Source organism: Argiope bruennichi, chromosome 1 (assembly GCF_947563725.1).
Source record: "Argiope bruennichi chromosome 1, qqArgBrue1.1, whole genome shotgun sequence".
Classification (NCBI taxonomy): domain Eukaryota; kingdom Metazoa; phylum Arthropoda; class Arachnida; order Araneae; family Araneidae; genus Argiope; species Argiope bruennichi.
In genome coordinates, this window is record NC_079151.1 from 50,844,529 (window position 1) to 50,861,272 (window position 16,744).

At 26.1% G+C, this 16,744-nt stretch overlaps 1 protein-coding gene across 1 annotated transcript in view; it reads right to left on the reverse strand.

Moving 5' to 3' along the window:
- Nucleotides 1-2,652: 2,652 nt before the first annotated feature.
- LOC129970165 (inactive tyrosine-protein kinase 7-like) overlaps nt 2,653-16,744 on the reverse strand; it is a 102,327-nt gene continuing 88,235 nt past the window's right edge. Inside the window, exons 6-13 of the mRNA XM_056084438.1 lie at nt 15,504-15,800; nt 14,506-14,793; nt 13,380-13,649; nt 12,054-12,326; nt 10,666-10,860; nt 7,867-8,070; nt 6,586-6,818; nt 2,653-5,871 (exon numbers count right to left, since the gene is read on the reverse strand). Coding sequence (XP_055940413.1) covers nt 5,293-5,871; nt 6,586-6,818; nt 7,867-8,070; nt 10,666-10,860; nt 12,054-12,326; nt 13,380-13,649; nt 14,506-14,793; nt 15,504-15,800 — 2,339 coding nt within the window. The 3' untranslated portion in view covers nt 2,653-5,292. The remainder of the gene's footprint in view (nt 5,872-6,585; nt 6,819-7,866; nt 8,071-10,665; nt 10,861-12,053; nt 12,327-13,379; nt 13,650-14,505; nt 14,794-15,503; nt 15,801-16,744) is intronic.

Sequence of the window (16,744 nt, forward strand, 5' to 3'; positions counted from 1 at the left end):
ACGAGGGAAGACAATGGCTTGGATGTAATTGGATGTGGTCATTAATGGAAAACAATTTGAATGAGTTTAAAAGAAATTTCTCTCAAATTGTGATCATTTTTGCTTGCATAGTCTTAGAAAGATAAAACAGGAATGTATTTAGCAACGAGTTGGTTAGCATTCTTTATTTTGCTTTTATTTGATTATTTGAATACGAATTAGATAAATTTCAGTTTTATACTTTATTCATTGATAATCACTTTTTTATATTTTAACCCTTTGCAGTCGGTTGGTGCCTCACACTCACCATTCAAGACGGTTCTTCATTTTGATATTTTATTTTTTTAATTTTAATTGTTAAAATGCCTACAGAATGGTAAAAAGATGTCAATTCATTTTTTCAGGGAAATTCAACTTAAAACAGTTGTATGTATTTATTTTTAAGTATAATAAACAAGTACATGTATTAAGTGAATAATTATGCAACGAATTACTTTTTTTTAGCGCAAAGGGTTAAATTATTCTTATACTTATTCGTGATATACTTATTTGATAAATATTTTAATGAATATCTTTTAATGTATATCCTTTATTTTAGAAATGAGTAAATGCAATTCAGCATAGTTATCTCATTAATTAGATGCTTTAGATTGATTCACTCGTTAATAACAAATTCCAATTTTGGGATAGTAAATTTTGTATAAAAGACATTTGTATTGATTTTAAAAATAATATCCCAAAAATCTGAATAGGATAAATATGCACATCATGTAGAAATGAGTAACAGAAAAATTTAGCCCTGAATAATTAGATATTTTAGATTGATTCACTCATTAATAACAAATTGCAACTTCTGGGTAGTGGATTTTGTACAAAAAACATTTGCATTGATTGAAAGAATAGTTCACTTAATATTCCAAAAGTATGAATAGAATAAGTAAGTGTCTATAATACTTTTCAGCAGTCGGCTTTGCTTCCCTGACCTTTGTACCACTTTCCGTTTTAAATATTATTCTTTATTGAGAAAAATCATTCATCAATATAAAAGAACTCATTAAGAAAAAAATTTACTAGTTTTTTTGTATTATTTTAAAAACAAATAATCTTTCTGGCAAAACGCTATTATTTCGCAAAAAAGGGAGCAATGCCTAAACCAAATTCATTATAGGATTAAATAAAAGTAAAAACTGCTTTTTACCATTTGCAACGCAAGATTCGTTCAAAGATTTTGATTATAATTTTCTCGTAATATGATACAAAGACTTTTTCTTTTCCTTGGTTATTCAATCAACAATTTTCTCTGGAATCGGGTCTCGAACTTGAGACCCTCCAGTTCCGAAGCCGATCTGTTGTGTGGCAATTGAGAATGCTGAAATGTTGTGTGTGGAACTGCTGTTATAAAAGAGGAGATAATAGTTTTTTCATTTATTTTAAGTTTTTCTAACCGTATTTAATATTTCAAAGTTTTTAAAATGTCTCATAATAAATAACTATTGAAGCCGGCACTTTCTCTCTGACTACGCGATGTCCAATGAGCTGAATCAACTGTTTGAATTCCCCTTTATTTATAGGGCGAGCACGTATATTTCAGATGTGTGGTGTTTATTTTGAGAAACTACTTATGTAAATACAGTGTTATATGTACATACAGCCTGTTCCCGATTATATTAAAATTTATTTTATGTCAAAATTATATCTGACATGTATTTTCTTTTGCAGTTTTTTTTAAAACTGTGTGCCGTAGAGTTATTGTTCTTTAATCTACTTTTATGAGTTCAATTCGAGCATTTTCGTTCGGCACACTTTATCCGAATACTTTCTATATTTATGGATACAGCAGGACTGTAAGAATTCAATATAAAAAGCAGATTTTCTCATCGGTTATAGAAGCGCCCCTTATCATTGTCACATTCTTATTCTTTCATATTTCAACCTTTTTTAATTAAGCCAGTTTGGGTTCGAAAAAATGATGAAACGAATCAGCTATAGCCATGAATATGTTGTTTAGATTAAGTAAAATGGCCATATGTTACTCGTTGATATAACTCGTAGTGATTCCTAATGGTAACTCGCTACATGCCAAGATTAAACGCAGTGGTTCCTAACTAAGTTCTTGAATAAAAAATATATAAAAAGGTAGAAGGGAATTCCAATTAAATAGTTATACATCACCTCCGAATTGCAAAATAAAATGCATATTGTGCACACCATTACAATAAACAGTCGGCCAAAATGTCCCAAATCATTATATTATATATATATATATATATAGTATACATCGGAATCGAAACAAAAATAAATTTTCTACTTTCATAAAAGCAGTTGGCGGCGCGGAGTCTTATGTGCTTGCTTTATTTACCCTGCTCCAACTTTGAATAGAACTATACTTTTCCCCACGAGGAAAAAAATGGATTCTTCTGGTATTTATTTATTGTATTAAATAACGAAAGACGATTAATTCTTATTATAATTTAAAGGAGGGGTGGGGTCGTCCATAAGTACAGTGGAACTGCCTGCCCCTCGAATTTATTTAATTTTTAATTATTTGTTTGTAATACAAATTTGTGGTTTCTTCATAAGGTTAATAAGTGAAAAATATAAATAAAAATCAAACATATTCAGGATTTTTAAATGAAAAAAAAGGAACATTTTTATTCATTTTTAATACAGCCTTACATGACTAGTGAGAAATCATCTCTCATTTTTAATACAATCAGTTGCACAAAGTTTTTAACTATCAATAAATAAGAAAAAGTGACTATTTACAAACATGAATAGAAAACACTAAGTTGGTTTATGCACCATTTGTAATTAAAAAAAAATCTCTAAATTCATAAAAGTTATTAGAATATGTTCTTTATATAAGTCACTTTAGGCAATAACTTGCAATTCTAATATATAAGCAGTCATAACATTTTTTTAAAAAAAAAATCAGTTTTTTAATGTTTTAAATACTTAAAAATTGTAGCAATATTAAGAAAGAAAAAGTAATAAACTGAGCTGTTAAATCACAGTTATTAGAATAGTTAAACTGTCATTTCTAAAATCTCGACAAAATATTGTAAGTCTTATAATACACAATTACAAAATGAGTTTAAGTATTTATAAAAATGATACAAATATAATTTCTACGTAAAACACAAATATTTTTAAGTCATGGAGCACATGAATGATTCAAACAATGTTTTAAAGTTATATGTGAAGGTAAATCACCAATATTGCAAACATGTTTCCAATTTTGGAAATGTTTCAAAATTTCTCATTTTAACTACTAATTCTATATTCCACATGCCAAATATATTTACTACATTACACAATACAATTTATTGCACTAATATATCAAAATAATTAGAAATATTACTCTTGAAATTACAAGTTCTATGATTTTAAAATGCAATTGCAGAAATATTCAGGAAGGGGGAAAAAAATATAAACACAAAGACATAAAATAATATATAAATTATTTACAAACTTGTATGCAATTTGATAAGCTCTTATAAGAGCAATTTGAAGCTATGTAGCTATAATATATACATTCGATATATTATCTGAGCATTATAAATTTACAAAGTTTCCAGAATTTAAATAAAAAATTTTCATTCATAATTATTCTTAAATTATTAAAAAAAAAATCACAAAAAAGTGTCCTTTTTTGTTATTTTAAAAAAGAGAAAGAAATCTATTTACTGTTCTTGCATTTTAATTAAAATTGAAAAAACTTTAAAGCTTTAAAAAAAATACTTTATATTTTTAAGGCCTTTATGCTAATGCTTCAATATGAGAGTATAAAAATAAGTTTTAAATGCTCTGAAAAAAAAAAACATTAATGAAGATCCAAATTATATATGAACTATCACAATTAATTTAAAGCATCATCTGAACATTAGAATTAATTGATCACTTGAAAATATATGCCATATTTACAATAAGTCATGAATAATCTGTGTGCATAATTTTTTCATTCATTATGGATTTTTTTTTTTTTTTTTTTTAGCCTCATTCATTTTTAGCTGAAAATATTTCTCAAGAATGATATTATATAATCCTCAAATTCTTGCAAAAACGAAATTACCAACTTCAATTCGTTTTATAAATGCAAATTAATTAAAAGGAAGGAAAAAAAATTAAAGAATTATAAAAAAATGAAGTTTATAAATAGGTAAAAATCTGTTCAAAAACCGTAGATAAAGTAAACTAGTAGTCTCTTAACATTATATTGCTAAATGCCTTTAAAAAATAAATAAAAATAAATGGAATGATAATTTGAAAATCAAACAGAATGACATAAAATTACGCAAGAGGTGTAAAGTAAGTGCATTGCAACAAAAGCACATATTCTCTAGGAAAGTTCACAAACAAATGAAAACAATTGATTTTATTATTTGTACTATTCTTGACTATGCAGAAGGGGAGGGGAATCTATGATCATATAATTATTTAACTTCAGAAAGTCAGAAATGTACAAATCTGCATGCTTTTAAAAATATTCATAAATACCATCCATTAAAATATTATACTGGAAAAAACCACATTGGTGTTTAATTCAATTAAAACCAGAAAATGCTTTTTAATAATTATTTATGGCAATAATAGAGCAAAAGGAAAGAAACAACTTATTAAAATGACAATTGTTTTTGCCCTTAAAAACTTAGTTACATTAATTTTAGTCAATTGAAGACATCCACAAAGTTTTGGTTTAAACTATGAATTATATTTTGTGAAACTTAAATACGATGAAAAATGTTCTAGCCCTCCATCCTTCCTACATTCCAGCTGACACTTATGCCATTTAAGTTATTAATCCATAATAGTATCTAGTCAAATCCACAATAACATAAAATCTTGTTTCTAAGATGAAATAAAATGATTGGGAGTAAATAATTTCTTTATAATTCGACATATTTAAAAATTCAAATTGAATTCACCAGGATAATGAATTCTTACAATATCCAATAATAATTCCTCCATTTTTCAAAACAATAAAAAATATTTTTGTTATACATGTTTAATTCATGAGTCTTCAGAAATCAGTATAACAGTAAATTTACATTTTTCTCCTTTTTTTGATTTCATAGAAATTCAATGACATAATAAAACAGACATCTGAAAGATTAAAAAAATTTTCAAATAATGTCAATGAAATTTTGCATTTTTCTTAAACAGAATTTCCAGTCATCAGCCTAAAAACCTTTGATTTTTTTCAAGCCTTGTCTTGTTACTTTAAAATCAGCCTGAAAAATCTACAACCATAACTGCTTTAAAAAACAAAATGCATATTTTCTTTTGTACAATAATACAACAAAATATTAAAAACTATAAATGACTGTCAACAGTGACTTGACCTAGTTTGTGAACTACATCAGTGAACGTTGGACGGTCTCTGGCACTTATGCTCCAACAAGTTAAGAGCAAAGAACATAATACTGATGGTGCACCAGCAGGTGGTTTCCACCTCAATTCACTGTTGCTCAACAGTCTCAAAACTGTTTCATTTGAATGCTCAGCAAAAGGCAGTTCCGCTTGAGTAAATAGTTCCCAAGCAACAACTGCAAATGACCACACATCACTTTTTGTTGACCACTCATCTTCAATTATTGCTTCAGAAGGTGCCCATCTTAGTGGGAGAGTTCTGTTTCTATAAAGGAAATATTCATCTGCATAGGTATCACGAGATAAACTTGGAAAACTGATTTTTATATTTAATCTTGAAGTAACTAAGCAGTTTCTAGTTGCCAAGTCTTTATGAGTGAAACGTTGATTGGCAAGGTATTCCATGCCAGTAGCTATTTGATGGCATACTCCAAGTATCTGTGGCACATTCAAAGGTGGAGGTTTGGGGCCTTTTCTTGTATTGTCTCGGCGTGTAGCAAGTAAAAACTGTTTTAGATCTCCCTGTAGAGAGGGAAAAAAAAATCTTATTAACAGGATGAGTAATCAATTATTTTAAAAGATATTACATAAAATTTTATTTGCATATATTACATAACATTTGCAATTTGATTATATAGAAAAATACACAAGAACAAATATTTAGAAACATTTAAATGAAGAATCAATATCACATTTAATTAATTTTGCCTAATTTCAATATATGCATGAGAAACATATTTAAAATAAAAAGAGTAAAATATTCGAATTAGTACAATGTTCTATAATTAACATTTATCTAAATTTAGAATAAAGCTATTTTAATTATATTATATTATTATTTATTAAATTTATTTAAAATCTGAACATTAGGCATGAATTATTTGGAAACAAATAATGGAGAAATTTAGTATATAACATTGTGATCAATGTATTAAAAGGGCGTTTATTCTATATTAAACAATTAAAAGCATTCACATTATAATCAATAATTCAGTACATAAAATTATTCAATAATAAAATTTCTTTAATGGATAGTTTTATTTTAAATTTTCAGAATTTCTTCAAATATAAAAATTCTTCCTTTCTTTCCCACTTCCCTAATACATGAAACAGTTTATTTAAGAACTACTTATAAATCTGATAAAATAATATTTATTTTCTTCTTCAATTCTTGCTTAATTCCCCATTGAAGCAGAACTCAAATAGAACAAATTTATAAAAATTTAACATACATACCCAATCACTATATTCAGTTATAAATAAAAATGGTTCAGTTTCTCTGCATATTCCATATAATTTTGTGATATTTTCATGCCGAAGCTTGTTTAACATATCCATTTCTCGCTTGAATTCAAAATGAGCATTTTCATCCCTTGTTTGTAATGCTTTCACCATAACTATCATTTCTGTATCAGGATCTATGATTCCTTTTGCTTTAGCCAGAAATACTTCACCGTAATCGCCATGACCTATGAAGTAGATATAAAATAAACAACAATTAAAATATGAAGAATATATGAAAAAAGAAAGACAGGGAAAAAATATCAGTGAAATATTTACTAGCTGGATCAAAATAGTCCAGTTGTAATCAGTTCTTTGATAATGTTGATGGCTACTGCATTGTATATATATGTCTAGTTAACTTCCAAAGCTTCAAATAATGTTACTTTGACAATGTCAAAGAGTCATTGAGAAATAATTTGTTCAATATTAATATGTATCCAGAATAATATATATTATATAAATGAACATTGTTAAAAAAAATTAAAATCAGAACTTTTTTAATTTTAATGTTGTGAATTTAAATGTTTAATTAATTAAATTTGAAATATGATTGACTGAAGTCGACTTTAAGAAAGAAAATAATGCAATTACTTTATTTTTGAAAGAAACGTGTAAAAGTTTTCAATTCATACTTTAATATAAAACAAATTAAACCAGTTTGGTATGAAAAAAGGTTGCTTTTTTCCCCCGAAGAATTTAAACAGCAAAACTTAAATATGTTATAAATCTTCATTTGTTTTTCTCCTACATAAAGAATTTCTTAAGTTAATAGAAAATTCTATATCAAATATTATTATAATAACAATTCAAGATAATGTGTTTTTTCAATCCCAAGTTTACTTTTAACTCCAAATCAAATTATAGAATAAATCTTACCAGAAAGCACATAAAGAATTAGAGGAGAGTACAGGTTTTAAAATATTAAATATAATATTTAAATAAAAAATACACTCATGAAAATAATTTTAATATATATTACAAAGATTAAAATTCAATCAAATCAAATTCATTGAGGTATACAGTGAAAAAAATTAACTGATTGCAGGTTATATAGTAAACGCCTATTGTGGTTCAAACAATATCAATATGAAAATAATATTATGGGAAAGAAATGAATCATTTAATTTAAAAATATATAAAAGCAAGCTGCAAAAGAATAAAAATAATAGAATTTTTTAAGAACTACGAGTTCTATTTAGAAATCTCACAGACACAAATATTCTAAAATTTTACCTAATAACATCATTGTCTGTAACTCTTGTCTAGGAAAATGAGCTTTGTCATATGAAGAACGACTTTTTTTTGAATAATGAGAGCCAGAGCTATGAGATGGAGCTTCATTGTCACTTCTAGTGGTGCTTCCATCCTTTAGTGGCTTGGTTACAATTGGATTCATTTCAGTATCATTAGGAAGAGTTCCATTTTCACTTTTAGCTACTGCAAAGAAACACCAAAATTTTATCAATTTCTTTAAAGAGAAAACAATTATATTACTCTTTATTATAGCAATGACTTTTCACTACATCTGGTAATAACTAATGCCATGAATTGTAATATATATTATGTTCTACAAATGGCGTATTATTTGAATAATAAATTTAAACTTACAAGATTAAAAAATAAGCTTCAAGGCATTAAAAAAATGTTTTGGTATCAGTAATGCACAATATATTCTGAAGCTTTTTTTTTACTTTAATAAAACTCTTTAGTTTAAATAAAGGCTAGACTATTTGAAGAACAACTCTTTAAAAAATTAAAAGCAACGAAAATTAATTAAAAACTAGTCTTTTTAAGTTTAAAATAAATTTAAAATACAAAAATATTTAAAAAGCAAGAAAAAAATTATACAAGCAAAATTTAAAATGCCCATTAAAAGTAAATTATAATTTCAGAAGCAGCAACATTTTATTTAATTTAGAAAAGTAATTAATTAATTCAAGATTTTTAATAATATTTAAATAATATTATTTATAAATTATAGTAAACTAAGATAATAGTAGATATTCCTTTTCCAACTGAAATTTAGAATAATATGAAATCAAAATAGCTTCAAAGTATATAATATATAAAAAACTAACCATCGGTAACAATCAACTGTTTAACTGTGTATAGGTTATCTATAATTTTAATTAAATCTCAGAGACATAATTTCAAGAACCCATCAATAAATAGCTCTGAAGCAACAAATTGTTATAAGTATTCAAGTTGTGCCAGTTTAATAGTATTATACATAGTTTATTCCTTTTATATACAAATTTTTAAAAATAGAAACAAGTCACATAAAATTATAGTGTTATTAAAAAGGTAAATAAGTGGTTCTTCTATTTTTAAAATTTTGCAACTTAATTTTTTTCTTCGAGTTGTAAATACAAAGATATTAAACAGAATCCCTTTTCTTTAGCTTTCTAAAATAGAAGCAAAATTGTGTGATGAAATGTTTGATTGCATAATGAAAATAGTTTAAATATTAGGGAAAAAATATTATTCATGGTTGAAAATATTTTTATAAAAATACAAAATTTAATAAAAATCTGCCATACTTATTAAATTAACATGATTAAGAAGATAATTATTAAAATTTTAAAACAGTGTACAATATTACTTGTAGAAATAAGTGTTCATGATAAAGGGCTACGTTTTCGATCAAGAGATATTGAGCAATTGACATATAGAGGCTCTTGTAAATAAATGTAGGAAAAGACTCAACATACTTAAATATATTTCTTGACGAGACTGGGGTGCAGACGCTAATACACTGAGAACCACCTACATCCTTCTGATCAGACCAATTCTAGAGTATGGTTTCCCAATTTACTTTTGTGCCTCAAAAGCTAACTTAGACAAATTTGAAAGAGTGCAATTAAGTGCTTCAAGAATAACTACTGGCCTTCATTATAGCTGCCCTAATGATATTGTTCTGTATGAGAGTGGTCTGCCACCTCTTTCTCTGAGAAGAAGTTACTGTCTTTCAAAATATTACAACAAGCTCTTTAGCTACAATGATCAGCACAGAACTTCTACTTATCTTATGGCATAATAATAAGTGTTTAAAGAAATACAGTCCTTTTTCCTTTGCAAAAGAGATGGGTCTACCTTCTGGAGATGTGGAACCACATTCCTTAAAGCCTTATTGGAATTTTAAGTTTGATCCTGATCAAATTCATTTCCACACTGATCTCTGGGCCAAGATTAGCAAAAAGTCAGAGTTACTAGAATTTACTAGACAAATGTCTCTGGAAACAATTCATAGTATTCCATCTTCTAAAATTTTTTAAAAATGCTCCAAGGTGCACATTTTAATCCTCCAAGTATGTGCTAAATTTGGTAGCCTTAGATCAAATGGTCTGGCCTGTATAGTACCAACATAAACACAAACACATTCATTTTTATTATTAGCATAGATAAACTTTTTTTTCCTATCTTTTAGAGGAAAATAAAGAAAACTCTGCCCTTCAGATTAGAAATTTTTATTTATGGCTAATTTATATTAATAAATACATTGTAATTCCTGGTATTAATCTTAACCCATATGTAGTGAAAAAGATTTCCATTACAAGATCTAGAAGTTCCAATGATATTTCACTAAACAACATCAATAAATTTTAACAATTCTTACATTTTTTTAAAACATATTACACTAACAGAGAATGGTTTATAAAATTTAAGGTAAACATTGATCTAAAGCAAGAGATTCCAGGAGCAAAATGTAATTTCAAATTACCACTGCTACTTCTAACAGTATTAAGTGTACATACTGAATGCATCAATGCAAATGTGAAAGTTTTGCATTTTACCCCAAAGCAGAAGTTTGATCTTAATCTAAACAATAATGGATATTTGAACAAAAGCAACCCATTTTGGGCAATTAATACCCTGACAGTGTTAATTACTTTCCTCTTTGAATTCTTAATTTCTGTGAAAACTGGCAAAGTGCACCAGATTATCTTTTCCTATAGATAAAAAAAATTATATATGTTGCTCCCCCCCCCTTCTCCACCTATATTTAAACACTATTAGAGAAAATTACACTACCTTCTGCTGTAGCTTCAGCCAATAGACGGGCCTTTTTTCTTGCTCTTCTCATGCGACAAAAAACCATCAAACCAATAACAAGTCCCATGTAAAGTCCTGCAGCACCCAGTGTAACACCAACTGTTTTTGACATAGTATTTTCTTCACCACTCTCAAAACCTCTGCCAGCATTACTAGGGCTATAGTATTCAGCACCTGAATTTAAGAGTATGGAGGCTTATTTTAATTAATGATATAAAAAATATAATCAGAAATATTCATAGATTTTTTTATATTAAAAAAATACAATATTTTTTTTAAAAATAATCAATGCAATGAATGAAAATAAAGAAACCTTCAATTAGGAAGATATATAGAACAATATTGTAAATCTTATAAAAGTATGATCTTTATTTAGAATTTTAAATGAAAATGTACATAAAAATGTTACTTAAGTCGGCTGTGTCTGAACTTATAAGGCAAAAAATTTCACCGATAAATTTATATTATTTATTTCACCGATAATTCAAAGAACAAATTTTAATAAATTTGCTTCAATTCAATCTTACTTTTTTTACTTCTGAATTAATAAAACTGTAGCTGCTGTTATATTTTAAATTTTAAAAACTAAAACCAAAATATTTTTAAAAACAAACCAAATTCTATAATTCAAAATATCATAGAATAATTTCAGCCCATAAACAAAATATTCCACACAGAAAATTTAATTTATCTGCAAAAATTTTATTTAAAAAAATGTAATTATACTTTAAAAAAGAAGAAGAAAATTATTATGTTGATGGACAAATTATGTTTAAATAATGGTGTTTGCTTTAAATTATTTTTAAGTTGATAATCATAACTTATACATTATTTTTATTCCATTCAGATAAAGTAATTTTTTTTAAAAAATTACTATCTTTTAATAGATAAATACATCCTGTAAATTACACATTAATCAAAAAGTATATGTTCTTATTTCAATTTTTTTTTATATCTATTAGGATGCTACCAAATAAATACTCTCAATACAGAATCTTTTTGTATATTTGGCTTAAATCCATGTTAAAGTATGATCTCACTGAATGCACATTCCTTTTCTTTAAAAAACAAATACCATTTTGAATTTAATTATAGAAAATATTAGATGACTTTCATTTCTTAATTTTTATCCACAGCTTATATAAATCAGAAAATAAAATGTATAATGCATATAAAACACATTAATAAATTTAAAAAAATTAAACATGACACAGAAAAATGCTAAGAGATATTTGCAAAATGAAATATCCTTGCATATATCTCAATTTTTTAAATTTAATTTTTCTCAAATTAAATATTATTTTATACTATTCATTAATGATATTTTTCTTTTTATTATTTGAAAAACAATATGAATAGGCACTCACTTTTAACATTCAAATTTACTTCTGCTCTTTTGAAACCTCCACTGTTGCCAACAGTGCATCCATATTTCCCCTCATCTTCCATATGTACTTCAGATACATACAATGTACCATTTTCCATAACATGAAATCTGTTAGGGTCAAAATTATCCATAATATTATTTTTATCCCATTGAACAGCAGGCATTGGATCTCCTATGGCTTGACAATGAAGCATTGTTGAATAGCCCTCATATGCTTGAGTATCTACAGGCTCCACAATAAACTTTGGCATGACTAAATAAAATATAAGATATTTTAAAAAAGAATGACAAAGTATAACATTTGGATTTTATATTGAACTGAAATTATTGAAATACATTGTATTTATATTGCGTACAGATTTCTAAAATGTGTTTGATCATGTGCATGCTTTTCAAAAAAGCAGAAAAAATTACATAAATGATTAAAAAAGATAATAAAATACATATATAACTTGGACTTTCATTATTAACATTTAGAATGGAATTATAGATAGGATTTAAAACTGATATGAAGAATAAATAATTGTGAAAGATGCAAGAAATGTGATATTTTAAATATATCATACATTCAGAATAGCTGCATTGCAAATCTTCATAACCAATCAGAAATCAAAATTGAATGTGAATATTATTTCATGATACTAAAGCCAATAATATAAATAAATAATAAACTTATAATCTATTAATAATACACATTTAATACTTCTATGGAAGTATTGGTAAAAAAATAAAATTAAAAAATATTTAATAAAATTTTAAAAATATCATCCTTAAAAATTAGCAAAATATTCTACAGTAATATTTCTAAAATAATATTAATATTTAGAAGCAATAACCTATTTGCATTCGCATTTTTAATCATAAATGCTTAAGACATTGACACTCATGAAAAAAGATTATTTGATATAGAGTGCATTATAACCAAACAAACACTTTTCAATCAATGTAAGGTTTATATTAATGCCTGCTAAGGTACATGATATTCTCTTATTTAGATATAATACAAGTTCTTACAGAAGATTTTGATTTATATATGTTCAACTAGATTATCAAACAATTCTTGAAATATCAATTTAGAAATTCTTGGGGATATTGCAAACATCAATGCTTATACAATCAATTACAATTCCCATTATTTCCTATAAAATATTCATTCAATTATTTTTAAATATACATCCATTAATAAGACTATAAAAGCCAAAATCAGCCATTTTATAGATTCTTGTGTATTACAAATAGATTTTATAAATTAAATAAAAATTTATAAAAATATGACAAACAAGAAATTTTGAATCATTTCACTCACCTACAACATCAATATTGATGGTAGCATTAATGATTCCCTGAGAACTTGTAGCAACACATATGTATTTTCCAGAATCATCATTAGTGACACCTTTGAAAGTTAGCGTCCCATTGTCATCTTGAATATGAGGGGGCCAGTCAAAAAATGGCTGACCTACTTTTTTCCATCGAACTACAGGAGGAGAGCTACCTCTGGCTTTGCAATAAACTTTAGCAACTGATCCCAATTCCAAACGAGTACTAACAGGAGGTGGAACGAATTTTAATTGTTCTATTGGGGAAAAAACAATTAATTAATGTTAATTAGAAAGGAATTTAAAAGAAATGTTGTTTAGTAAAATATCTGCAAGAATAAAAGTTTCATGAAAATAAAAAAAGCTATTGTTGAAATCAAAAATAGAGTTTTATTATAATTATTATTATTATTCCAAAAGAAAAATGTAAGTGAACAAAATTTTTTGCTCTTCCAAAAATCAAAATTTTTTAAGAATAACTACAGCTAACAGCATATTAAAAAAATATAATTTCTAAAAGTAAAAACATCTAAAGTTAAATATTATTCAAACAAATCTAAAAATGAAAATGTAAATTTAAAATTATTAATCAATGTATTCTTTGTATGAAACATGACATTTTTTCAACATACAACTTTAGAAAAATAATTGTGTCTTATTAAGTAAATTCATTAAGTAGAACTGATATGCTTAAATAACCCAAATAAAGCATAATAAATAAAATATTTCTAAAACATGTATTTATATTTGAAAAACTTAACAAAATATATGCATTTTAATCAAATGTAAAAATAAAAGTAATATTAAATCTCTTTCGCCATCAGATTATCTAATGCTACATGAAACTTTTCCCTCCATGTTTATTTCAATTCAATAAATAAAGCAAACTTTTTATTTCAAAATAGATGAAAACATGTTAAAAAATTTTGCATTGTAAATTTGAAATTATATGCAAAATTCCAAAATATTAGAACAGAACTTTTAACATTTAAAGGAAAAAGAAAATTCTTAAAGAAAACATAATAAATAATTGTCTGCATCAAATATAATACAAATTTTAATGTCATAAATTTATCGAAATCTGCATACATTGGTACTTAATGAAATAATTACCTTTCACTACCAGTTTGGCTTTTTCTGATATAACTGGTGGGAATCCACTAGTTACTACTTCACACATGTAATCTCCAGCATCAGACATTGCTACTTTATGAATCAATAAGGTGCCATTGTGAGGGAAGACATTTGGATATCCAACTCTTTCTCTGTGTGATTTTGTCTCTTTTAACCATCGCACAAGTGTTACAGGATAAGGGCTTCCATTAAATTCACAAGTAAAAGTAGCCGAATCACCCTCTTCAGTTACTAAGCCAGCAGGATGTTCAGTGATAGTTGGTGCAGCTATAAAAAAGTTATGACAAAAATTACAATTTAAAAAATTATGGTGCATAGTTATACAACTAAACAAAAAAAAAAAATGAAAATGTCTAACGTGATTATGTTTTCACTATAAATTGCTTTAAATGCATTGGAAACTCTTGTTCTAATTGCTTCGTAGTTTCTGACTAATTAATTTTGGCTTATTTAAATTACAGTTAATAATAATAAAGACTTTGAAAATTTGGTTAAAGTTGATATTTTAATTTTAAAAATGAGAAGTTGTTAATATAATTTTGACTTTAGCTAATATTCTAATGGACATTAGTTCTTAACAAATGGAATTTCCTTTCCATTTATGATTATTCTATCATTAATAATTAATTATACAATTTTGTTTTGTAAATATAATAATTTTTAGTCAGCAATTAAAAGGAGAAATTATATAATTTAGCCTTTCAACTTAGTTATTCTTCAAAATACAGAATACATTTGAGTAAAAAAGATATAGTATAAATTATTTTCTTTATATTTAAATGATTAAATATTCATAAAAAATACAAAATGAGAAAGAGGTGATTACTAAAAAATATTGAATGCAATTTCCATTTAATATTAAATGCATAAAAGCTCAACATTAAGTAATCTTAATTTTGTGTAAAAATTAAGTTGAGAACCTTAAAATTAAGTAATATTAAAGTTGAATCAAAGTAAAAATTCTAGTTGAAACGTACAAGCAACATAAAAATATAGAGATGTTCTTTCTTGTCCAGCAATATTTTCAGCATTGCAAGTATAATTTCCTGTATCAGTCTTTTTAGCACCATCTACTATTAGCTGGGAGTCATCAACACGGATTCGTCCGGTATCACTGATGACATGACCAGAAGGATCTTCCCACCAAATTTTTACTTTGGGTCGACCAGCGGGCTTTACACATGTCACTTCAAACTGACTCCCTAAAGCAACTACTTTCAGCTCATCTGGACTGATTGGAGGTTCAAATGGACTATCATCAAATGGTTCAATATCTTGAAGAGAAAAATAAATATATGTAAGTGGAGGTTTTTATGTTAAAAAGAAGTTAGAATTTTAAATTCTATTTTTATATTCTCATTTAAAATGTTTCATATTTTGTTATCTTGGACAGAAATATTTTCAAGATACTTTCATACAAACTACTAAGGAAAAGAACATACATATACAAGTAAGTATCCTGTGCTTTTTCAGGAAATAAGCAGAAGATGTTTGTCGCTAAATCACAGCTTTAACCTTTTTTGCGATTCAACAAAAGGTTTGGTTTTTTATCATCTTTGTTAATACTATAATCAAGGACTCAAGTTAAAAAAAAAAAAAAAAAAAAAAAAAACTAGGATAGGAAGGAATTTTATAGAAATTTAGCTAAGCAAGCATTCATTTTAAAGAGATTTTCACGATATTATAGCCACGCAATGAGCAGTTCAAGTTATAGAAATTAAATCATGAAAAACATGGGAAATCCAGAATCCTACACAACTCAGAAATTTAAACTGAATTTTTTAGAATATAATTTCAAAACATGGATAAATTGATGCATATTTATGCAATATCATGATAAAACAAATTGATTCTATACACATTTTATGGAATTTAAATTTGAATCAGATTCACATTTTAAAGAATTCACCGTATTGAATATGTTTTGGTGAGTCTGTTTTGAATGTGACAGAGAACTAGAGATTATCTTTGAACCAGGAGAGAGTTTTTGATTCTCAAGAATATCAAAGCAAGCTTCATTTAACTTAACAGATACATGAAAAATGATTTATTATTTCTATTTATGTGTATTATAAGTAAATCCAGCTATACGATATATTTTTTATTGTTGTTATTTAGTATACCCCCTTAATATAAACATAATGAATGTAATATTTTAGAATGAAATAACAATACTTTCGATTTTCTAATCCAATTGGGGACCAGACTTTACATGATA